Here is a 25851-nt window from a genome sequence, read left to right on the forward strand (position 1 = left end):
CTGGCAATGCAAGGTAAATTGGTTGCTTTGAGCCTGGGTGCCACAATGCTTGGTATCAGAGCCGCACTGATTGTAGGACACTCTAGACCATTAGTGCGTTAGTGAAACAGTAGATAGTTGCGTCTGAGTGCCGGTAGTCATAGAAATTGGTTGCTGCATTGCATGCCTATTTATTTGTTGTTATTACTAATCATCTGGTGATTGTGAGTGTAGATGGCACCAGTTCCAATATTGTACCATCTGGATCCAGCTCCGTACACATCATTGCACCTGATTCAGAATGTGTGGCAACGACTCTATCCAGAGGGTGCTGATCCAGTGTATGAGGTGTATCAGGAGCAGCTGGTCGGTTCGTTGTATGAGTATTATGCTGAGGTCACTCTACACCATAGTTGCCCTTCCGGCGCATACACTCGTTCCTCTAAGGGTGGTTTCGCTTCTATGCCACCTCAGGCGGTCCAGTTTGCTGCTATCGAGGCTCTTGTAGACTTGTGCTACAACGAGGTTCGCATGCACACCCACCCAGGTTTTTACTACTACCCATCTCTGCACGAGAATGGGCGTATTCACTTCCCTCTTATTGATCCGGCGTGTGATCATCCTTCTAGCCACCTTTCTCGCTATATCACTGCCACTTATCTCTTGATCTATGAGTTAGCTCGAGAGCTAACACGAGCTCGGATAGCCCTTGCCTCAGCTTGGAATAGGAACCCTCTACCACTGTCGGTTTCACTCCATACGTTCCTCCCAATTCTAGTACCCCGGCGACCACCCAGGGTACCACCAACCCTCTGGCAGTGACTCCTCGCAATGCTCATGATGCGTGGTCTTCCCTTGTCGCTACTCATGTAGCTCCCATGCTTAGATCATATCCCGTACCTGCCCTTGAGGGAGAGCCCTCGAGGCAGCGTCGTCGCGTTTCTTTTAATTCGGAGGTCTCCACTATCAGTTCAGGGTCTGAGTCTGGCTCAGGAGAGGATCATGCAGCAGCACCAGCCGAGCAGTAGATCGCTAGAGTATCATCTTTGTCATGAGTATGATGTATGGATGTAGTCGTACGTGTCATGATGTTTAGTTTCATGTATGAGGGTAGTGAACCCGTCATGATGTTACCTTTTATGCTGATTCTATGTATAATTATGTTGGAACCTTTTTATTCGCCTTGGTTTCTTTTCGCCGTGTTTTTCTGGGTTTGTCACTGGCTTTTTCCTCCCATATTGGATATTTCTCATCACGGTTGCCTTGTATTGGGAAAATAAATAATAGGATGACGCCGGGAGGTAGCAGCAGCCAAGCTTGTGAGGATGTCCCTGTTTGTCGCTCCGCACGGTGAGCAGGACATTCCCCTGAGCCATACCAACCACCACCTCCACCGCCACATCCGCCCTCCACTGAGCAGATTATGCGAATGTTTGAAGAAAGAAGAAACAACAATCTGATGGAGATGCTGAAAAGTGTGCAAGTTATGGTTGGACAAAATGGAAATCAAAATGGTCATTACTCCAAGCTGTCAGATTTTCAAAGGACCAAGCCTCCCAGTTTCAGTCAAGCTGTTGATCCATTGGAAGCCGATGATTGGTTAAGGACCATTGAGAGGAAGCTGGAAATTGCTCGCACTGAAGAAGGAGACAAGGTTCCGTTCGCAACACATTATCTCGAAGGAGCTGCCGCTATATGGTGGGATAATGCTAAAGCTATGTGGCTCGCAGACGAGGAAATTACGTGGACCAAATTCAAGGATCATTTATGCAAGTATCATATACCCACCGGAATTATGAAGATCAAGCAGCGCGAGTTCCTCGCCCTTACTCAAGGAAGCATGATAGTAAGTGAAAACCTGAATAAATTCAACCATTTGGCCCGGTATTCTCTCTATGATGTTGCCATCAAAGAAAGTAAGGTCGACAAATTCCTTGGCGGACTGAACCAGCACCTCAGATGCACTCCCAGTATGTTTGATTTTCCGGACTTCCAAACTCTGGTGAACAAGGCCCTCATTGCAGAAAGGGAACACAAGATCATGCACGACAGCAGGCCCGCAAATAATGATCACAAGCGCAAATTCGAGCCTAAGAAGGATATGCAACCAGTGCAGAAGGCTCGTACATGGCAATAGACTCAGGTGGAGTACAAACCCAACTGGCAGCAGAATGTCAACAAGACCACTACTCAAGTCAAGAATGTTGTTCCGGTGCGTGAAGATTGTCAGCGCAACAATGTCTGTTTCAGCTGCGGACAAACCGGACATTACGCCAGACAATGTCCCAAGAACGGCAAACTGAAAGTGCAACTATCCCTAGGTGGTTTTGGTAATTCATAACAACATATAGCTCATTGAGCTAATGCTATTCCAAGACTATTATTTCAGGAAAGCTCAATGAATGGCATGGCATGGATGATGAAAGTGGATCCCTCAAAATACTAAGGACAAAGGATTGGCTCAAGCTCAAAAGCTCAAGACTCTTCATTTTATATTTTAGTGATCCAAGATCACATTGAGTCTATAGGAAAAGCCAATACTATCAAGGAGGGATGAGGTGTTGCTTAATGAGCCTGTTGCTTCATGTGCTTAGTGATATGCTCCAAAACCCTCAGCTACTTTCTCACATCCACAAATGACCTAGACCCAAAGTCAAAACCGGTCACACCGATTCTTCCTATCCGGCGCCACCGATTTCAAAAGTCATAGCCACTGCCACAAACCCTAAGCAAATCGGTCTTACCGATAGGGATCTTGGTCTCACCGAGATGGGATTGTAATCTCTCTGTTTCCCTTCGTAACGTTTTGGTCTAACTGAAGTGAGCGATCAATCCCACCGAGATTGCAATGTAAACTCTCTGTTTCCCTTTTGTAACATTTTGGTCTCACCGAAAAGAGAAAATCGGTCCCACCGAGTTTACCTGACCAACTCTCTGGAAAGCTTATTGCCAAAATCGGTCTCACCGAGTTTGTGTAATCGGTCTTACCGAGATTACGTTATGCCCTAACCCTAACCGAATCGGTCTCACCGAGTTGCATGTCAGTCCCACCGAAAATCCTAACGGTCACTAGGTTTTCTAAATCGGTCTGACCGAGTCTGTTGAATCGGTCCCACCGAGTTTCGTAAATTGTGTGTAACCGTTAGATTTTGTGTGGAGGCTATATATACCCCTCCACCTCCTCTTCATTGGAGAGAGCCATCAGAACAAACCTACACTTCCAACTTACCATTTCTGAGAGAAAATCACCTACTCATGTGTTGAGGCCAAGATATTCCATTCCTACCGTATGCATCTTGATCTCTAGCCTTCCCCAAGTTGCTTTCCACTCAAATCTTCTTTCCACCAGATCCAAAACCAATGAGAGAGAGTTGAGTGTTGGGGAGACTATCATTTGAAGCATGAGAGCAAGGAGTTTATCATCAACGCACAATTTGTTATTTCTTGGAGAGTGGTGTCTCCTAGATTGGCTAGGTGTCACTTGGGAGCCTCCGACAAGATTGTGGAGTTGAACCAAGGAGTTTGTAAGGGCAAGGAGATCGCCTACTTCGTGAAGATCTTCCGCTAGTGAGGCAAGTCCTTCGTGGGCGATGGCCATGGTGGGATAGACAAGGTTGCTTCTTCGTGGACCCTTCGTGGGTGGAGCCCTCCGTGGACTCGCGCAACCGTTACATTCGTGGGTTGAAGTCTCCATCAATGTGGATGTACGATAGCACCACCTATCGGAACGATGCCAAAAACATCCGTGTCTCCATTTGCATTTGAATCCTCCAAACCCTTCCCTTTACTTTCTTGCAAGTTGCATGCTTTAATTTCTGCTGTCTATATACTCTTTGCATGCTTGCTTGAATTGTGTGATGGTTTCTTGACTTGTCCTAAGATAGCTAAAATCTGCCAAACTCTAAAATTGGGAAAAGGTTAAGTTTTTAATTGGTCAAGTAGTCTAATCACCCCCCCCTCTAGACATACTTCAAGGTCCTACAAGTGGTATCAGAGCTTTGGTCTCCATTTGCTCTGATTTCCATAGCTTTTGGTGGTCATAGCCTTGGTTTCACAACCTAGGAGAGTATGGCCTCTAGCGAGGGAAACTATCACCGTGGAGGTCTTTACTTTGATGGTACTAATTTTGCTAGTTGGAAGCATAAGATGAAAATGCATATTCTTGGACATAACCCCGCCGTTTGGGCAATTATTTGTATTGGCTTTCAAGGTGAATTCTTTGATGGGAGAGAACCGAACCGTGAAGCTAATGCGGAAGAATTGAAGATGCTGCAATACAACGCTCAAGCTTGTGATATCATCTTCAACGGATTGTGCCCCGAAGAATTCAACAAAATCAGCCGCCTTGAGAATGCAAAGGAAATTTGGGATACTTTGATTGATATGCATGAAGTTACCGAATCCGTCAAGGAATCCAAGTTGGATGTGCTCCAAAGTCAGCTTGACAAGTTCAAAATGAAGGATGGTGAAGGTGTCGCTGAAATGTACTCTAGGCTTGCTCTTATCACAAATGAGATTGCTGGCTTAGGGAGTGAAGAAATGACCGACAAATTCATCATCAAGAAGATCCTAAGAGCATTGGATGGAAAGTATGATACCGTGTGCACATTGATCCAAATGATGCCAAACTACAAAGATATCAAGCCAACAGAATCATTGGAAGAATTGTTGCTCATGAGATGTCACTCAAGGATAAGGAGGAACTTCACAACAAGTCAAGTGGTGCTTACAAAGCCTTAAGTGAAGTGCCCACATCATCAAGTGAGAAACAAACCTTCAATGAAGAATTGAGCTTAATGGTGAAGAACTTCAACAAATTCTACAAGAGTATAAGCAAAGAAAGATGCTCCAAGTCAAGGTCTTACCATGACAAAAGATCTTCTAGTCGAGAGCACAATTGCTACAATTGTGGGAGACCCAAACACTATTCCAATGAGTGTACGGGACCCTACAAAAGGAGAGAAGATTCTCCAAGAAGAAGAAGCAAAAGAGAAGAATCACCACCAAGAGAGAGGAGGAGTAGAGATGATCGTTATGAACGAAGACCCTCACGGAGAAGCAAGGATTCGGAAAGGAAGGACAAGTCATCAAGGAGCTACACAAAACGAAGACATCAAGCTCATGTTGGTGAATGGGTATCCGACTCTGACTCCAACAATCACTCCGAGAGAAGCTATCACTCCGACTCCGAATATACTCAAGATGAAGGTGTTGCTGGTCTAGCACTTGTGTCCACCAACTCCTACGACATATTTGATTCACCAAATGAAGGAATTGGAAGATGCTTCATGGCCAAAGGTCCAAAGGTAACACATCCTAAGTATGTTGATTTCAATAGTGATGAAGATGACTTGCTTGTGGATGATGATTTACTTGTTGACAACTCTAGTGATGAATACTATGATGAAACGTCAATTAATCATGTTAATCAAGATAAAACGAATGACAATGATAAGGAGAAGATTGAGCTTCTAACTAAAGAACTAAACACTCTTAAGTTGGCTCATGAAACTATCTTCGAAGATCATCGAGAACTTTTAAGGGCTCATGAGAAGTTACGCTTTGAAAAGCTTTAAAAGCAATCAATGATGATCTCTGTAAGAAAAGTTCTTCTTACATTGCCAAGCGTTTACTCTTATCTACTTACATGCCTCAAGTCAAGTCTAGTAACAAGTACAAGAAAGATACTTCCTCTAGTAGTAACAATAACAATGTCAAATCCAATATTGTTGCTTCTAATAGTTCTCTTGATTCCACTAATGATTCTCTTAGCCAAGTTACACTTGAGCAAGAAAATAGCTTATTGAAGGAAATTATAGAGAAAGGTGTTTACAAGAGCCTTGCCGGGAGTAAGCAATTCGAGGAAATTGTACGCAAGCAAGGAAGGCACCGGAAGAATCAAGGTGTTGGTTTTGAACGAAAGTTCAATGCTAATGGAGTTGAGTGGGAAGAAGATCAATACCCCAAGATGAAATTTGTTCCTCAACAAGAGAAGTATGATCCTACTTCCTTCAAGGGAACACAAGCACAAGATGATCTTCCACCACAAGACCACAAGAACAAAGGCAAGGACAAGCTTCAAGAAGAGCTTGATGCATTTGAAGAAGCACCTAAGGCCTCGTTCAAGTGGGTTCCCAAGACTACATCAAGTTCTACTTCATCAAGTACAATTACAACTCTAAGGATTCCCATCAAGATGATGTGGATCCCGAAGAAGAGGAACTAGAGAGTTCTTGAGGGTGACTCCGCCAACATTCTTCACTCATATCATTATGGCAAGAACAAGTGCAATCAACTTCCACATCTTGCACTAGTTCAAGGAGTCACAAACCCTCATGTTGGTAAGGCAAGGGACAAGGTAACCTAATGATTTCATGGACATCATCTTGCATGTGCATCACTCTATGTCTATGGATATTCTTGTTTGTTCCTTGTGGGACTAACCCATGTAGGTAAGTTGAAAGTGCAACTCACTCCAAAGGATTGCTCAAAATGATCTACATCAACATTGAGCATCCACATCTTCAACCCCTACATGAAGTCATCATCGACAAAACCCAAGGTTAGTTCATCCCTCTAAGGGGGGATCTCACATCTAGGGGGAGCTTAACTCTAAGAATTGAGTCAAAGCAACTCTAATGGTGTGAACACATCAATGCATTATGTAAAAGTGGTAACCCCACTTGAGCTTAAACAATGAGTATGACCTATGATCAAATGTTTTCATTTGACTCCTAAGTCAATATACTCATATATAGATGACCTAGTCATCGCCAATTGTTTGATAGATGCTAGAATTGGTTGTGCATGCTTTGCTACATATTTCATTGGCCATCTTATTGTGTGAGCATGTTGGTGCATATTTTACTCAATCAAGGACATCCACTTGTTGTTTTGATTGATTGGCTTCTTTTCTTTTTGCCAAGTGGATGGACAAGAATGCCTAAGAACCTTCTCTAGCTATCTATGCTTTTCTCGTCTCAAACTCTATTCATGCTACATCACAAAATTTGATCAAGTCAGATTCGAACCACTCTGTGTGAGGAGCACTCGGAGTCCCCGATTCGTCATAGACTTAAACTTCCAAAACTTCTTTGTGATTCTCGGTCTGACCGATTCCTCCATTTCGGTCCTACCGAGATCATTAAGTTGATCTAAGTTTTCAATCTCGATGCAACCGATTTGAACTTTTCGGTCACACCGAGTTGTTATAACTGTACACAGTTATGCATCTCGGTGCCACCGAGTTGTTCCACTCGGTCACACCGACAGGATCGGGCTATATATAGTCACGGGCAAAATTTTGGAAATTTCTCTGAACCCCTTCGCCCGCGCAATAGCTCGCTCTGCCTCGAAGGTCTCCGGATCGTCTCCTCATTGCCAGCCGCCTCCTGTTGCTGGTCTCCGCCGCCGTCAACGGAATTCAACCCCACCGTTGCTGCCGTAGCGAGTTCATCGCCAAGCTAGGGTATGGACTCGACCACTATGCTATCCTCGTCCGATTCCTAGCACATTGAGTTCTTATTGATTCTTACCACGATTGACACACTCCTATCCAGTCAATGCAGTCCGTAGAGTAGATGAGATTCAAAATTTTAGGGTTAGGTTTCCGCCGAAACCATCTCGGACCCACCGAGTTGAAAAACTCGGTCCCACGATTTGGCTTATGCCATTGCACTAGTAACTCTCGATCTGACCGAGAATTGCTAATCGGTGTGACCGATTTTAGGACTTTGTGAAACCCTAGCAGTCTCGGTGCCACCGAACTGTGACTCGGTCCAACCGAGTTCATCAGTTTAGGTTCCAAAACTGCTTCGATATCACCGAGTTTGAAAATAGGTTGATCTGAAATGCTTTCTGTGGAAAACTAAAACTGAATTTTTGAATCACTACTTTGCAAAAATCTCTGCATTTTGTGATGTTCATCCATTCTATCTCATATATAACTCTTCACAGGGTCAGCAGTCAGTGTGTGCAGCATGTCAGACCAGAGTGATAGCCAGAACAGGTCAGAAGAGCAAATTGACATGAGCAAGGGCACTAGTCCCTCAAGTTCTACAGATGAAGGCAGTAGAAGCACTCCTAGCAACCTGCCCAAGGCTGCTACCAGGCAAAGGAGGAACAGAACTTCAGACTCAGAGGATGAGGACTACAAAGCTGAAGAGGATGAGGCTACTTCCAAGAAAGTAGTGCTCAAAAAGGAGTATGGCTCAGCACATAATACAAAGCCTAGACTGAAAAAGAAAGTTCCTGCCAAGAGGACACCAATGCCCAAAGCCAGAAGGTCCACTCAAGTGCCAGAACAGACTGAACCCAAAGAGGCACCTGAAAAGAAAGTCACATATTCCAAATCCCAGAAAGTTCCTACTGGAGAAACAATGAAGTTTGCCATTGAATCAGAGGATGAAGCTGCTCAGGGTAAGAAGAAGAAGAGAGCAAGAACCACAATTGCCCAGGTCCTTGGAAAGCCCTCTATGAGAAGAGATTCTGAAGAGGAAGAAGAGGTTGCTGCACCAGCACCCAAGGTACCAAAGCTTATGGGTGATGCTATTAGATCAGGGGCTACCACATCTAAGCCCAAGGAAGCACCCAAAGCTGCCCCCAAGGCCAAGCTTGCACCAAAGAGGAATACCAGGAGTATTCCAACTGCTGAAATGTCTGCTTTATGACCATTTGGTGTAAGGCAATTTTAGAGTTTGAGCCCTTCCAAGCGAAATGTCACATCCCTGGTCCTGTTATGCACTAGGCTAGACCTCATGTGAGCATCATGTTTTATTTCAAATGAAATTTGAATTGAGGAATTTTCAAAGCCTCAGAAACCTTCTAAAAATGATCAACATTAAAATCTCCTCAAATAAGTCCAAAAAAATGTTCCTCTTAGTCTCTGAAAATATTGCAAAGAGGTAAAACTCAAAACAATATTTTTGGTATCTCAGAGTTAATTATTTTGGGCCTTTGAATTAAATAAATAGCTATTTGCATTGGATATATATAAATAATAAATGTCCAATAATTACTGGAACATTTTATGTGGTTAGGTATATTTTAGTTCTAGCCACATAATTATTTTCATGATTTTATAAAATGGTTTAGTATTTTTACTAAACCAAAACAAAGCAGAACAAAATAGAAAACAGAAATAAAAGACAGAGGAGAGAAATCTCACCCGGCCTCACCCGTGCAGCCCAACAGAGCCGGCCCAGCTCCTGTGCTGGTCCATCACTGTGTGGCCCAGCCCACCTCCTCCTCCCTGTCGCCTTCCTCCTCGCGCCAGTAGGCAGAGGAGGGACTCGGCGCACGCGCCCGAGCTCGCCACGCCACCACCCTGCTCGTCTGCATCGCCTGGACACCGCGACGCCTCGCGTCATCCTCTCGGCGCTGCCCCGACCCCCTGGAACCCCCTCGACCTCTCCCATCGCCTCTCCCCTTCCCCGTCCCTCTCGCACACAACCGGCCGAGCGCCACCGTCGCTGACCCTCGTTGCCCTCGCGGCCACCGCCACCCCCTCTCCTCCCCGGCATGCTCCTGAGCTCCGGAGTGCCTCCCTCGACCTCCCCGTCGGCTCACGCGACCGGAGAAGCCCCAAAGCGCCGTCCCGATGCTTTTCCCCTCCTCGGCCACCGAGGACCGCCGCTGCCGATTCGCCGCCTCCGACGCCTCCCCGAGCTCCCCGAGACCGCCGACGAACTCGCTGTGAGCTTCACTCCGTTTCCCGTCCTTCGTTTTGCTCGTTCCCATGCCGTAGCACCCCCGCCCACATTCTCGAGCACCGCCGTCCGCCATGGCCGCGTAGCCCTCCTGACCTGAGCCCCTCTGCTCGAACCCGTGGCACCAGAGCGCTTCTGGTGGCCCGCGGATGCCGTCTGGACCATCAGCTTCTTCCCTAGCGCGCCGCAGCCCCAATCCCGCACATGGCCGAACTCCGGCCGCCGCCAAGAGCCCGTTTCCGGCGAACCCCTGCCTCCCTGTGCCCAGCTGCATGCGCCACTAGATGCGCGGGAGCACGGGCTCCCTCTTGGTGCCCTCAGCGCGACCAGCCGCGGGCTGTAGCGCCATCCCGAGCAACTCCGGCGAGGTCCCGCCGTCGCCACGGTCGCCGGCGTCACTAGCCGATGTGGCCGCGTGATTAGCACTAATCACGGCCAGCTAACCTCCCCAGAGCCGCTGACATATGGGCCCCACGCCCTTGTTTAATCCTTATCTTTTTCTGTTAAGTTTTAATCTAACCACCATGGGCCCACACGTCAGCTTTGACCAAGCTGACGTGGCTGTTGACCTGGTCCCACCTGTCATTGTCACTAACCAGCACTAGTCACTGACCAGTGGGCCCCACTGGTCAGGTTTGACCTGGGGCGCCCAGTTGACCCTGCTGACGTCACTGTGACGTGGGGCTGACGCAATAAGTATTTTCTGGATTTAAAAATAATCAGGAAATTCCAGAAAATAGCTAAAACTTCAATAAATCATAGAAATTCAACCGTAACTCCAAATTAAATGTTTTATATATGAAAGATTATCAAAAAAATTCAAGGAATCCATCTGTACCATTTTCATGCATGTTAGAACAACTTATCACTACTGTTTAGGACAAATGAAGTGAATGACATTTAAATAACCACATATGGAGTTTGAATTTGAATCTTGGATTCAAACCAACTTCATTTAATCTGGTTTTAGGTGCATTAGCCCAAAACACATTCATATTGCCATGTCATGATCATGCATCATATTGTGCATTGCATTGATTGTGTTCCCTTCTGTGTTGCCGGTATTTGTCCCCTCTCGATAGACGTGATACCGATGATGTGATCGTTGACACTGATGAAGACTCAATGTTATCTTCAAAAGTGCCAGGCAAGCAAAACCCCCTTGTTCATTCCGATAAAATCCCACTCTCTCGCTCCTGCTCTCTTTTACTGCATTAGGACAACATCGATTCATCTGTTACTTGCTGCGGTAGCTGAACCCCTTTATCCTCTGCATGACCTGTCGTTGCCACAGTAAATAGATGAAACCCACTAGCATGAGTAGGAGTTGTTTGAGCCCTGTTGTGCCTACTCATTCTTGCTTGTTTGTCATGCCTGCTACTGCTTAGAGTTGAGTCAGGTCTGATTCATCGGGGATGAATCGGAGGCGTGTGAACATGTCCTACTGTGTGTGAGCTAAGTGTGTGAACACGATTTGGTAAAAGGTGACGGTGAGAGGCCATGTAGGAGTACATGGTGGGTTGTCTCATTGAAGCCGTCCTCAGGAACTGAGTTCTGTGTTTGTGATCCATGATTCAGCTACTACCATACATTGGGCCCTGAAATATGACCCCGCTCGACTTCTTATTCACCCTTGTCCTCTGTCCAGGAGTTGCAAGTAGTTTTTGGTGTTTGTAGTATGCTGGAGGCCGTGGACAGCGCTGACCGTAGGGGTGGGCTGTGATGCGGTAGGCACGTGGCCGGGTAAACCGGGCGCCCGTTTGGTGTCACGGAACCCTGTTCACATCGTTTGGGGCTGTGAGCGAAACTCCGGCCGGATCTCCTCATGGATGGAACCCGAATAGGCGATAAACCTGGACTAGAGACTTGAGTGTTTAGGTAGGTCGTGGTCTACACCCACGTCGGCTTTCGCTTGAAGTCTGCCGAGCACATGTCGTGTGCAGACGCTAAGTGGTGGAAACATGTATGAAGAAGTACACCCCTGCAGGGTTAACATCATCTATTCGAATAGCCGTGTCCGCGGTAAAGGACTTCTGGGTTGCTTATATCAGTTCATAGACAAGTGAAAGTGGATACTCTAAAATATGCAAGATAAGCGTGAGTGCTATGGATGGCGTTCTCGTAGGGAGACGGGAGCGGATCCATAGTGGTGTATTGATATGGTGAATATGTGGACTCGTGCGCGCCACCTCAAAAGAGTTACATTGCAGTCGTAGTTCAGGATAGCCACCGAGTCAAAGCTGGCTTGCTGCAGTTAAACCCCACCATCCCCTTTGTTGATAATGATGCATATGTAGTTAGTTCTGATGTAAGTCTTGCTGGGTACATTTGTACTCACGTTTGCCTATTTTATGTTTTGCAGAGAGACTTCGGTCTCACTAGTAGTTTCGTGTGGACTTCGACGTTTAGCTTGTTACCTCAGCTACGATCTTGTGCCTCGGCAGGATCTGGTAGATAGTCAGGCTTCTCAGCCTTTTTTATTTATAGATGTCTGTACTCAGACATGATAGCTTCCGCTTGTGCTTTGATTTGTATGCTCTGAATGTTGGGTCGTGAGACCCCTGTTTGTAATATCTCGCTCCTCGGAGCCTATTGAATAAATACTTGAGTCGTAGAGTCATGTTGTGATGCCATGTTGTATTTGCACATATCGAGCATATTGTGTGTATGTTATTGAAATGCTTGGTATGTGTGGGATCTGACCATCTAGTTGTTTATCTTTAGTAGCCTCTCTTACCGGGAAATGTCTCCTAGTGTTTCCACCGAGCCATGGTAGCTTGCTACTGCTCCGGAACACTTAGGCTGGCCGGCATGTGTCCTTCTTCGTTCCTGTGTCTGTCCCTTCGGGGAAATGTCACGCGATGAATACTGGAGTCCTGTTAGCCCGCTACAGCCCGGTTCACCGGAGTCCTGCTAGCCCAGTGCTACAGCCTGGATTCACTCGCTGATGACCGACACGTTCGATGCTGGGTCATGGATGCCTGTCCCTGTAAGTTTGTGCCACTTTGGGTTTACAACTAGCCATGTCAGCCCGGGCTCCTTATCATATGGATGCTAGCGACACTGTCATATACGTGTGCCAAAAGGCGCAAACGGTCCCAGGCAAAGGTAAGGCGACACCCGTGGGAATACCGTGCGTGAGGCCGCAAAGTGATATGAGGTGTTACATGCTAGATCGATGTGGCATTGAGTCGGGGTCCTGACACGAAATGGCCGTGGATTTACGACCAAGTCAGCTGGGGTCATTGAGAGAAGGTCACAATTGGACATATTTCTTGTAGTGACCCTTCGTTCAATGACCGATATCGGAATCGTGGATGTCCATATCTATCCCTATGAGCGCAGGAATGAAATTCGAGTGAACCTTTGGTTATCATGTGATGCTCCCTTTTCTTCATGATACTTCACAAAAGCAGGGATGCATCGTTATCCTCCTGAGTCATCACATGCTCATTATACCGTTATCCTCGTTACCGGTTTTGTTCTTCTTTCTCGTTGTTGTGTTCCGGCATCCCCGTGACGTAGTCACCTATGTCTGGCCAGACAATGATGGATGTCGTCACATCGAGAGGGCACTAAAAATATCTCTCCATCGTCGAAGGAGCAAATCTCCCTTGTCAAACTTTTCGATGAACATGTAACTTGTCGTTATGATAACCGTGTTACAAGTGATGTTTGAGCAACCCCAAAGTCCATCGTACGGTAATATTGACTACGGTACTCTCATGGTGTAAGGATAAAAATCACATGTTAACACTCTGTGTTATTACAATTCATTACACACGATATTATCTCAGTTCATATAAAACAAGTTTGGGTCGATTTAATATGATCGTTCTTCCAATGTCATAATCTCAATGTTGTTTTAGAACTACCGTTACACGTAACAATACCCAAAGAGCCGGAAAACGTGATCACCAACAACACTTGAGCTAGTCTTAGAGGTGAGACTATGAACCTTCATTTTATTCGTTTATCATTTCACACGTGCATATGAAATTTCCACTGAACCGCATATTTCAGGATCATAGAAGTTATAGCATGAAATATAGACACTTTTTTATGAATATGGAAATATAATAATACAATATTATTGCCTCTAGGGATAATTTCCAACAGCCACGAGGACAACGACGAGCTGCATCTCGGAGGAGTCCCCGATGCTACAACCGACAAGGTGGCAAGCTGGAACCAGCACGGCGACGAACTAGAAATGATGGCGGCAAATGCTACAATCCACATATAGTGAGCTGGAACGGGAGCCCCGATGTTGCAACCATCACGACGGTGAGCCGGAACTGAATGCAACCAGACGCGGCAAGCAAGCAACCGTGGTGGGGTGACGGTGTCAAGCATCGGCGAGCGGTGGTTCAACCGGTGGCAATTTCGGCCATGAGCGCGCTAGTTGTAATTTTTTTGCGAGCGAAACAACGCTCTGGTGGTGCTGGGCTATGCAGGGGAGGTTGGGGAACACCTGCTTCATGTTGACTCTTTTTTGTTACGGGGGACCACTGATCCAACAGTCGTTACACACTCAATCATGTGGATGTGGTGCAACCGACCGAGTTTTCGGCAGCTGACCGGCGCCTAGCGCCGGCCCATGTATGGGCGGGACACACCCTGCTTTTTTCAAAAAAAATCACTTCTTTTTTGTTTAAAATAATTCATGACTTTAAGAAAGTTCAAAACCTGAAAAAACTTGCATATTTCAAAACAAATGTTTCAAGAATTCATAAAATGTTCATGAATTCAAAAAATATTCATGTTTTTTAAAAAAATTCAGGAAATCATATAACATCGTGGATTCGAAAATTGTTTGAAATTTCAAAAAAAATGTATAGAAAATCAAAAAAATGTTCATGATTTTAAAAGGAGTTCACGTATTAAAAAAAGTTCATGAATTAGAAAAAAATCATGAATTAAAAAACTGTTCATAAATTTTTCAACAATGTTCACAAATTTCAAAAATATTCGTGAATTTCAAAAATTCTTCCCAAGTTTCAAAAACTATATTATTAAGTCTAAAACGGTTAGCCGATTCAACAAATGCTCATGAATTTCAAAATTGTTCCCAAAATAAAAAAATTGTCAGTTGAAAATTAATCAAATAAAAAATATTCACAACTCTGAAAAATATATTCATAATTTCAAAGTTTGTTTTTAATTTGAAAAAAATTATTATTTCAGAAATTATTTACAATTTTAGTGTTTGCAAATTTATAAATAATGTTGGAGAATTAAAAATAATCATGATTTCACGAAAAATTCATTATTTCAAAAACATAATCACAATTTGAAGCAATGTTCATAATTTCAAAAAAATCATGAATTTTAAAGATGCTGAAAAAAATAGAAAAGGGAATAAAAAAGAAAAGGGGAAGAAAAGAGGAAAATTAAATAAAACGAAAAAACATGAAAAAAGGAAAATCAACAAAGAAAGAAAATGAAAAAAGAAAGGGAAGAATGAAAATGAAAAATTATCCAAAGAAAACACACTCACACAAAAAAAACGATTCATTGGACGCCCAAAAGTATGCAACGGGGAGCGGTGTTTGAGCGTTTGGTCGCTATCCTGCTAGGCAATAGGCCGCTACGCCTAAAGGGCGCATGTGATTGGCCTAGCATAGACCTGGGCATGGACAGCCCGACCCAAAAGCCCGACATCTGGACCGGGCTCGGGTTTAGCTTTCCCGCCTGAAAGCCAGCACAAAAGCTCGAAAATAAGCCCGAACATGGCATAAATCATTATTTTATTAAAAATATAGGTACAATATATATTTTAAATACCCCAAAATCATTGTTTCAATAAAAAAGTGCACTATTCTTGTGTTTTGGGCCAGGCTAGGCCGAGCTCGGGCTTGTGATTTTGAGGTCGGAACCAAGCCCGACCCGGAGAATGCCTAGGTTTAGCCAAGCGACATCAGTCATCATGCTAATGTCACTTACATTTTTCTCCTCTTTTTTTATTTTCATCTTATTTTATATGCATATATGATTATTTTAAAAACATAAATTTAGTTAAGAAATTCAAAACCATGATTTTGAAAAAATGTTAACATAATATACAATTTGTTTGCTCGGTTATTAGAAGATGTGAACAATTTTCAAAAAATACTCGTGAGAATGAAAAACTGTTGCGTTGTTTCAAAAAATATATGCCCAATTTTTTGAAATTGTTTATTCAATGTAAAATAAATAGTTTAGAATTAGCCTTTAAAAAAATAAAATCCATGGGCACTAGCACCCAAGACTTAGTTTTATAGAAGAAGCCCACCCGGGTGAAGAACCAGAAATTCGATTCGAACCCTGGCGGCAGGAACCAGAAATTCGACCCTGACAGGATTCAAACCCTGGCCGCAGGGAGCGCCAGTGCCCACCCTTGCCACTAGGCTACAGCCTAGTTCTCAAGAAATCGCAGCATTTGGTTTGTTGATTACTACTGTATAGATTAGAAAGTACTAGCGCCAACGACGTAAAAAAAACGCGCCAACTGTTGTTCCGGAAAGCATCGGATTGGATTTGGATTTAAAGGGGACGACTCACCGGCGGGTTCGCAACCCTAGTTTTCGATCTGATCCTTCCCCGATCTTCGCCGCCCATCTTCCCAACTTCCCCCCCCCCATCTCGAGTTTGCGCGCACTCCGGCGAACATGGCAGCGATCATCGCGGGGCGCGGGCAGGGGCTGGAGCAAGATTTCGATTTCTTCGTGGTGGTGGACTTCGAGGCGACGTGCTTCCAAGACGCGCGGATCTTCCCCCAGGAAATCATTGAGTTCCCCGCCGTGCTCGTCGACGGTGCCACCGGCCGCATCGAGTCCGTCTTTCGCAGGTACGTTCGTCCAAAACATCACCCTGTGTTGACCCAGTTTTGCAGGGAACTCACCGGCATCCGGCAGGAGGACGTCGACGGCGGCGTGGATCTCGGCGAGGCGCTCTGGCTGCACGACGCTTGGTTGAAGGCGGCGACGGCGGGGGCAGGGAACAAGAGACGCGTCCGCTTGGCCGTCGTGACATGGGGGGACTGGGATTGCCGGACCATGCTCGAGTTCGAGTTCCGCTTCAAGGGCATCAAGAAGCCCTCGTCCTTTGATCAGTGGATCAATCTGAGAGTCCCCTTCCAGGCGGCGCTCAGTGGCGGAGGGCGGGTCAACCTGCAGGAAGCGGTCCGGGCGGCGGGGCTGGACTGGGAGGGCCGCCTGCACTGCGGGCTGGATGACGCGCGCAACACCGCACGGCTACTTGCTGAGCTCATGCGGCGCAGGGTCAAGATCAACATCACCGGCTCGCTGGCGCCACCGCCGCCGATGCAGAAGCAGCCGGCTCGCACAAGCCTTTGCGGTGGCTCACCGACGCTGGCGTCGGCGCCGTCGCTGATCCAGCAGCAGTCGCCTCGCACAGGCCCTTTCGGTGGCTCGTTTGCGCTGGTGCCGGCGCCGATCCAGCAGAAGCAGCAGCCGTCGCAGCCACACATAATCAACCCCTGCGGTGGCTCCTCTGCGCCGTGCTTCAGGTACTGCGGCGTGGCGAGCAGAGGAGGCATGGAGCCATGGCCGACGCAGTCTGGATGCGGCAACTAGACGCCGGCCATGGGACCCTACTTCCTGTGGAGCAACTGAACCCAGTGTCGCTCAGCTGCTAGTGTTGATCGTCCTAGCCATCAGAATCTGTCTAGTCTAGGTGTAAATTTGGTCATTGAAATCGAACTTGACCAATAGGGCTATTCTTCATGTAATCGGTGTCTGAATTAGTATTATCAATAGAAATTTCATTTTAGTTATGTTCCTTCTCCGCGAATTTCTGAGACAACAGAAAATTCAGATCAGGAAAAACAACCAACTGTGGATTTCTGAGATAAGAGCACAAATGCCTCATCATATTGGAAAAGACCTTATATCCAAAATAATTTCTTTGAACACAAATGCCTCAACTATACTCCTAGTATATCAGTTATTGTTCACTGAAATCGAACGTGACCAATGGGGCTATTCTTGATGTAATTGGTGTCTGAATTATTAGTATCAATACAAATTTCTTTTAAATACTACTCCCTCCGTCTCATAAAGACGCTTTTTGACACTAGTGTAGTATCAAAAATCATCTTATATTATATGACTAGTGTCAAAAGGCATCTTATATTATATGATACGGAGGGAGTAGTAATAATAGAAGATTTGTTTTGCCTTCTCTGTGGATTTCTTCAGTGCCGAGCAACGGGCCAACGATTGACTTGTAAGTGACATTAATAAATTTCTGACGAATGCCACAATTCCAATCAACAATGCAAACGGGAAAGTCGTCCTCCGATGAAGCCCCCCGCTCCACCGAGGGGCTGCTCGCCGGACGGGGCATCCATCACGTCGGGCAAAGACATGGCGGCAACGACCGACGCCATGAGGTATGGTCTCTGTCCAAGGCACATTCGTCAGCACCGAACAAGACAATGTTGACCACTTGCCATCTTGCCGCATATCACCATCATATAGGAAACCTTATATCAAGATTGAAAAATAAAACAGCTAACTGTAGATTTCTGAGATAAGAGCCAATTCAAATCATTTGCTCCAACACAAATGCCAACAGTTGTCAAGCTCTTACATAAACGCCATACATTACCGGTCACAAAACGAAAACTTGGTTACAAGCACACCACAACCGTTGTTGCTGGCCAATCAAGTCTCCCCTCTGCAGACCAGCAGGTAGCATCACAGCCAAACACAAAGGAAGGACTAACCAGTAACCATGGTTTGGGTGAGTCGGTTACAAGGTGCTCAAAGACTAGCAAAATCTACTGCCTACGGAGGGGAACAAGCTACTCTGCGCTACCTAGCCCTTGGGTTCTACTGCAAGGGCTATATCAACCACCTACAGAAGTTGTATCACACCAGGTGCGCCTTCAGGCCAATAAAACCAAGGTTGTTGTTAGCATCACACCAGGTGATGTGAATGTGCATAGGAATTTCACTTTGTTGGGCTGATGTGTTTCCTGATCATGTTCAAGGTCTCCATAACCTGTTAAAGCAAGACTACAATAAGTACCCGACAGAAACATCAAAATCATAATTTGTAAGGGTGCAAGAAAATCATGTTGTCCCGATGGATTCCAGCAATTCCTAGCACACTAGCCTGACATGGAGCAATAGGTACTCCTAGACGCAGGTGCCCGTGGGACTGGCATGGTGTACGCATGAATGACACCGGTCCATGGGTTGTACCCACCGGCCCACGTAGGAGGCGCCTGGGACTACTGCAGCTGACGAGGAGGGCCCGCGGCCTGCGGCTGCTGCTGGCCGCCGCACCTGCCTCCGCGCCGCCGGTCGGCGGGTGGCGCGGGAGGAGCGGGGTGCTGCGGCTGTGGGTAGGGCGCCGGGTGGTGCTGCTGTGGAGGCGCAGCCGGGGCGGCGGGTGGAGGTGGTGGCCCGCCGCGGGTGGTGCCGGCGGCGAGGGCAGTGTGGATGGCCCGCGTCTTGACCTGCTTCATCCGCCGCTCCTCCAGCCGGAGGTAAGCAACAAACTTTGCGAAGGAGAGCTTGGGGATGAGGGCGAGGTTTGCCGCGGTGTTGCCGAAGTCCTCGTTGAGGACGGCGGTGAGCGTGCTGAGGAGTAGATCATCGTCAATCTTTGCGCCAATATCGCGGAGCTCGTCTGCGAGAGTCTTGACCATAGTCGTCGACGGAGGAGTTGTCCTGGTGGCATCCAAAAAACTCTCGACGTTGAAGACGATTGTTGGTGAAGAGCCCGTTCAGATTGGTCCACACGGCGTGGGTGTCATCACCTTCTTACACGACCGTCTGAAACAGGTCCGGCGAGATGGTGAGGAAGAACCACCAGATGAGCATGGCGTCGATGGTGGACCAGTCATGGAACTCGGGCACGAGGCTAGAGTCGACGGAGCCGTCCACATGGTCGTGGTACTCCCGGAACACGAGGGAGAAGTACGTCTTCCACGCGTAGTATGAGGAGTCCATCTGGGAAAGACGAACCGGAACCCGCTTGTAGATGTTGAGGTTGCGGATGTCAGTGACGTCGGGAGGGTTGGCGTCGGTGAACGGGTTGGAGGGGTTGGAGGAGCCGGTCGAGGTGACGGATGACATGGCGGTGGCGTGGTGGTGCGGCTAGGGCTCGGGTTAGGGTTTGATGGCGGCGGCTAGGGAGCGGTGCAGCCATAGCATGGGGCTGGGTTGCGGCAGCGGCTAAGGGAAGCGGTGGCGGCGAGTGTGGATGGCGGCGGCGGCTCTAGGGTTAGGCGGCTGCAGTTGTCGCGGCAACGACAGAAGGCGGTGGCGGCAAGAGCAGTAGGAGGGAGTAGCGCGGCGGGGGGAAGAAGGTAGCGGTGGCGGCGATCACGATGAGGGGCACGATGCAGCGGCGGGAGGGGGAGAAGGTAGCGACGGGGCGATTGCGATGAGAAGGCACGGTGCGGCGGCGGCGGCTAGGGCGGTGGCGGCGCAAAGGAGGCGCGCGGCGGTGGTGGCGGAGCGGAAGCGAGGGTTGTAACCTAAAAAACTGATACCATGTATGTTGTTGGAATTGCACGATGTATTAGTGAGGTGCAATCGCACATATATATGATGTACAATGGTGGACCATGACCTCAACCATACAAGAAAAACTAGGAGGTGGGCCCAATATACAATATGCACAACACATATACTCAACAGGTTGGATCATGACCGGGTCGCGAAGAGTACGACTACATCAACCGCGTTGATAAACGCTTCCGCTTAGCGATCCAGAAGGGTATGTGGATGCTCTACCCCTCTCATAGCTATGCATCTCCATGGATAGATCTTGCGTGTGCATAAAAATATTTTTGTTTTTCATGCAATGTTCCCCAACACACCTATGGTGGTGGCACCGGCGCGAGAGCATCGACCGATGCTCATGGTGGTGGAGCCTCCTCCTTCTTCCTTGGTTGTTGTCCCTTCTTCTCTGGTGTGGAGTAGCAATGGAGATGGGATGTGGATGAATGAGATGTGTTGTGGAAGATGGAGAAAGCGATTAGGGTTGTAGATGATATATATGGAGCCTCCCTAGCCTCCTCTCTTGATGGGCTCCATCCAATGGCTCACAATGAGCCAAATCCTATCACAATCTCTTCTTTACGAGCCAAGGATCCCGTGGGATCGAACATGGACGAAATTGGGGAAGAATCCCCTCTAGAAGGGCAACTTTCGGAGCTGCCTACACATCAAACTACCGCTCAAACGACACGTGCGGTCGTTCGGAACGTCGTCTTTTGATATGTCCGCCTCCCGTAAACGACCATCAAATCTTCATACGAAATCGGCATTTGACGATCTTGGGCTCGTTTGATTTGTATGATTGACGCCGATCCATTTCTGGTCTTAGAACTTATTTGGAGCACTTTGGAAAAATGACTTTTTCCGTCCTTCAAAATGGCTAAGTCCTACCCCTGGTTGACTCTGTATCAATCGCATCATTGGTCCTTTCATCGCGCTTGGTCCTAGGTTGCTCCAAAACACCTGTAGACACAAGAAAACAAGGAAAACTAATAAGAATCAAATAAAACACTAAATGTGCGATGCTCACAATGGTAAGTGCAAATACCGATAATCATGCATAATGGCAAATATTCAGTTCAATGGGACATAGTATATGAAGAGAACATGCAACAAATAAGCTCTAAAATATGTAGAATCGTCAGGCACCACCTCCACTTGGGCCTTGGTGGCCCAAGTTGCCTTCCACCACTAAGCCTTTTAAGGCCCATTAATATTTAAATTAATATAAAAGCTTTGTAATTATTATTAGACCCTTATATATATAATTTAACATCCCTGGAAACATTTTCCACCTATATATTATTTATCGGTATTACCCGATACTCTCCAAAACCCTTTCGGTGACCCCAAAACCTCTCGAAACTATCACGAATATTAATGAAACAATTTCACAAATATGTTCTCATCACTCATGTCCTATGAACACTTAGCAGATCATGATTGCCTTAAGCTTGTGACTCCGTAGGTTCGGTAACTCATAGACATGAACGAAACCCACTACAAGAAATACATCAACTTGCCACCATCACTATTGGTCACTGAATGGTCATGATTTTCCATTTGCAACCTTTTTTTGACCAGAAACAGATGGTCAAAAGCTGGTGGTCGTAAATTGAAATTAACAACCTTCTTTGTGATATGTAAAAGGTCGTTGGTTCTACGACCAAATTTTTGGTCACTAGCAGCCTCCCCAGGCCACGTAGGATCTAGCATGGCAAGCTAACATGGATAAGATTCAGCCCGGTCCAATCCGGTGTTCTACACGGGCCTTGCCCAAAAATTCGGCCATTTTATATATTTTTTCTTTCAATTTTTGATCGGCTTCATGGGCCAAGCCCAACGTTGCAACCTTTTTTATTGTTGGGTTGTGGCCTTTTTGTCTAAACAAATTTAGTTTTTCTTTGTTTTCCCAAAAGAAGGGTCCACTAGTTAGACGGGTCCTGGCTGCCAGGTTCTATTAAAGTGGGACCCTTTTGAAAAAATCATATTATTCAGATTACGATTTGACAATTTGACGGAAATAAATAACCATATTTAAATAAGAACAGGCAGAAAACACAATTAATATTTCAAATAACAACAACGAGAATCAATCACAGTCACACAGATATACTGGGCTCCTTCTGTCATGACACAATTACAAGCTCTACTAGTGATAAACACAGATACAAATACAATCACAGTCACATAGATATAGGGACAATCACAATGAGGATTGACAATCAGCACAAACTAGGCTCCTGCTCCAGTCAGATGAAACTGTATGCATGACTCACTAGGCGACCATAGTCAACTAGGCCACCTTCGCTACAATAGAACAACAATAGAATTATAATCATGCCTTTGGTCGTCGCCCTATTACATGAATCAGAAGAGAAGAATCAAAACACTAGAGCCAATAAACTATTAACATACTATTCAAAAAAAGGACAAGTTCTTTAGAATGATAACACAAATTCAGCTAATACAATGATTTTTGTTCCCCAGATAGATAAACGATATACTCATTCATACAAGAAAGTGATGCAAGAAAATAGAGCACTTTACTCATAGCATGCAGAGTATCATTATTATGTTCATATCAGCTTATTCTTATGCCTACAGCAAGGAAATAAATCTGACCAAAGAAGCAACAACTCCATAAATTAAAACATCATGGCTAAATAAGAAGACTAATCTCTTTGTGAAAAATGTATTGGATAATTGGTTTTACATATACAACCCCTTGCATTTAGGGAGAACTTGATGCACAGTGTGCACAACACATGGGAGAGCAACTAGAGAAAATACATACTTCGTTCTGGAGGGAGTGGTGAATTACCTCAATGGCATACTTGATGGGTGATGTTGGTCCTTCTCAAGGAAGTAGTTGTTGTCCACAGTTAAGAAGTTTCATACATTTGTCTACAACAATCAGTAAACCAACAAACTACAAATCAGAACGAATGGTTCAATCTCATAAGAAGTTAAAAAAAAGACTATAGCAGTACCTAATTAATGCTGCAAATTATTGTCCCCTACATTTTATAGCTAGGATCAGACCATTGTCAGGTATCACTACTAGGGAAAACCTTATACACAGAATGTTACCAGTAGCGCTGTACAAAATCATACGCTACTGCTACTTAGTAGCAGCGCGCGTAAAAAAACCACGCTACTGCTATGAATTTAGCAGTAGTGCGTACTAGCAAAAAGCGCTGCTGCTTTGTTTGAACTGGGCGCACATGGCTAGCCCAACCTAGCAGTAGCGCGTATATTGGCCCAGCGCTACTGCTACTCTCCTTAGCTGTAGCGCGCTTACGTGTAAGGCGCTACTGCTAACGGAAATAAAATAAAGTGAAAAACAAGTAGAAAAGTAAATGAAAATGAAAGAAATAGAAAAAGGAAAAAGGAAAAAAATAAAATGTAAAGAAAAATCAAAGAAAAAGGGAAAAAGCAGAAAGGAATAGCAGTAGCGGGTTTCAGGAAACGCGTTGTAGCTAATTTAGCTATAGCGTGTTTTCGGAAACGCGCTACCGTTATGTTTCACTTAAACAGCGGTTCCCCCGCCCCCCGACCACCACACTTCTTCCCTAAATCCCTCGCCCTTGCCGCCGTCTCCCCAATTCGCCGTCGCCCCACTTCGCTGCCGTCTCCTGCCGGCGTGGACGCCCGCAACCTCACCGTCTCCCCCCGAGGCCGCCGTCATCCTCACCGCCGCCGCCCGAGGCCGCCCTCAGCCTCGCCGCCGCCGCCCGAGGCCGCCCTCGACGTCACCGTCGGCGCCCTCCACCTCACCGCCACCCGAGCCCGCCCAGGACCGCCGTTGCCCGTGCCCGAGCCCGCCCTCTCCGCCCCTGCCTCCATCACCGAGCACCTCCCCGCCACCGTCTCTCCCCGCTCTGTAAGTCCCCCCTCCCCCCCCACTCCTCTCTCTCTGCATTTTAGAGAAAAAATTAGTAGAGCAAAAGTTTGTTTATAGCAAAAAATTTAGTTTAGAGCAAAGGATGTTAAGTAGTAGATGTTAGAGCAAAAATTAGTTTAGAGCAAAAAATTTGGTTTACAACAAAAGTTAGTTAGGGCAGTAGGATTTAATTATGGTAGATGCTGCTTGTATAGTATATAGTAATACTAGTAGATGTTAATTAGGTTAGGGCAATAGTGGTACTAGTAGATGTTAATTAGATGTTTTTCAGTTAGGGCACTAGAGTTTTGCTAGGTTAATTAGGTTAGTAGTGCTGCTAGTAGTAGTGGTACAGTAGGTTAATTAGGTGATGTTAAATGAATAACCTCAATGAATGAAATTAGTAGTTAACTGGATTTTTTTCCTTTCATCATTATAGAGCACTAAAGTTAACTGAATTTTGTTCTATTAGTAGTTAAATGAATTTTCTTCTACACTTTGTTTTTGAATTAGCTTGTGAAATTTGGACATGTGGTTGCTCGTGTATATTTGGACATGTGTTGCGGTGTCGAAGAGGGATATTTGAACACTGTTTCCAGAGAATGCTGCTGAGTGGCCTATGTTTTGTCGGAATGTTGATTCATTTCTGTTCCGGCAAATTTCAAGTTCTCGATTTGTCCACTTTTTAGCAAAGATCATGCCAAAATTTTCCGTGAATTTCGGCATGACTTGTGCTACAAACTAGGACATATCGAGTGCCCGGGATTTGCCGCACCAGGAAGGAGTCAACATTCCTACAAAACAATAGGCCTTTTTAATGTCATTATTCATTTTATTAGGTCTAGAATTAATTGACTAGGTTTAATCATAGAAAACATGGCTAGCAACGATGAAGGACAGGGTTCTGGTGATTGCGACAAGGTCTACCGGGCGGCAGACGAATTTTTTAGCCTTACCGACGATCAACCGATGTTGTTGCTGGGCCCACCGGTGGCATCGGGGACTGAGACCGACACGCAGACCGGTGCTAAGACTGAGACCGGCGCTGAGACTCAGACCGGCATCGAGACCGGCGCTGAGACTAAGACCGGTGCTGCCTCGGGGAGCGGAGCCGGTGTAGAACCGAAAGGAAAGAGGCAACGGCTTCCTAACAAACTTAGGACTACTAGACTGGTGGTCACGAAGGTGGACGACATCAATTTTGAGCCAAAGGCGCCTGATGAAGCGCGCGCGTGCTATGGCAATCAAATAGGCTGCATCGTATGGACAACCGCCACCATCAACGATAAGAAACTACAGAAGATAGAAAATATGAGGAGCTCCCTCCTAAAGAAGTTTCACCAGATATTCTTGTTCCCGGGCCGGAATGAGAAGGATTATGAAGATCCAGACGAGGACCCGGCAATGAAGAAGATAAACAAACACGCCATGACCAAGTATAGCGACGCGTTGGCCGCCTAGAAAACTCAAGTGAAAGCAAAGATCATCGACAAGAAGGGACCCTACTCCGAGATTGTAAAGGATAATCCGACAATCACGGAAGAGCGGTTTCAAATATTCAAGGAGCCTTGCGAGGCCGAAGCTGCCAAAAAAAAGTCTAAGTACATGAAAGGGCTTCAAGAGAGGAACATTGGGAGCCACCACCTCGGAAGCCGTGGTTACGGCGGAAAGAGGTCCAAATGGGCCAAGGAGGACGCAGAAGCCGCGAGTCTGGGCATCCCAGACCCCTTGGCGGATTTCACCGTCCCGCAGGAGCGTG

The 25851-nt window shown here is 46.2% G+C and overlaps 1 protein-coding gene across 1 annotated transcript; it reads left to right on the plus strand.

The window, feature by feature from the left end:
• The first annotated feature begins 16040 nt into the window (after positions 1-16040).
• LOC123065261 (ERI1 exoribonuclease 2-like) lies at positions 16041-17463 on the plus strand. Its single transcript, XM_044488599.1, has one exon. The coding sequence runs from the start codon at positions 16337-16339 to the stop codon at positions 17261-17263; it is 927 nt and encodes a 308-aa protein (XP_044344534.1). The 5' UTR covers positions 16041-16336; the 3' UTR covers positions 17264-17463.
• The last annotated feature ends 8388 nt before the right edge of the window (positions 17464-25851 follow it).

This window comes from Triticum aestivum, chromosome 3B, assembly GCF_018294505.1.
Source record: "Triticum aestivum cultivar Chinese Spring chromosome 3B, IWGSC CS RefSeq v2.1, whole genome shotgun sequence".
Classification (NCBI taxonomy): Eukaryota; Viridiplantae; Streptophyta; class Magnoliopsida; order Poales; family Poaceae; genus Triticum; species Triticum aestivum.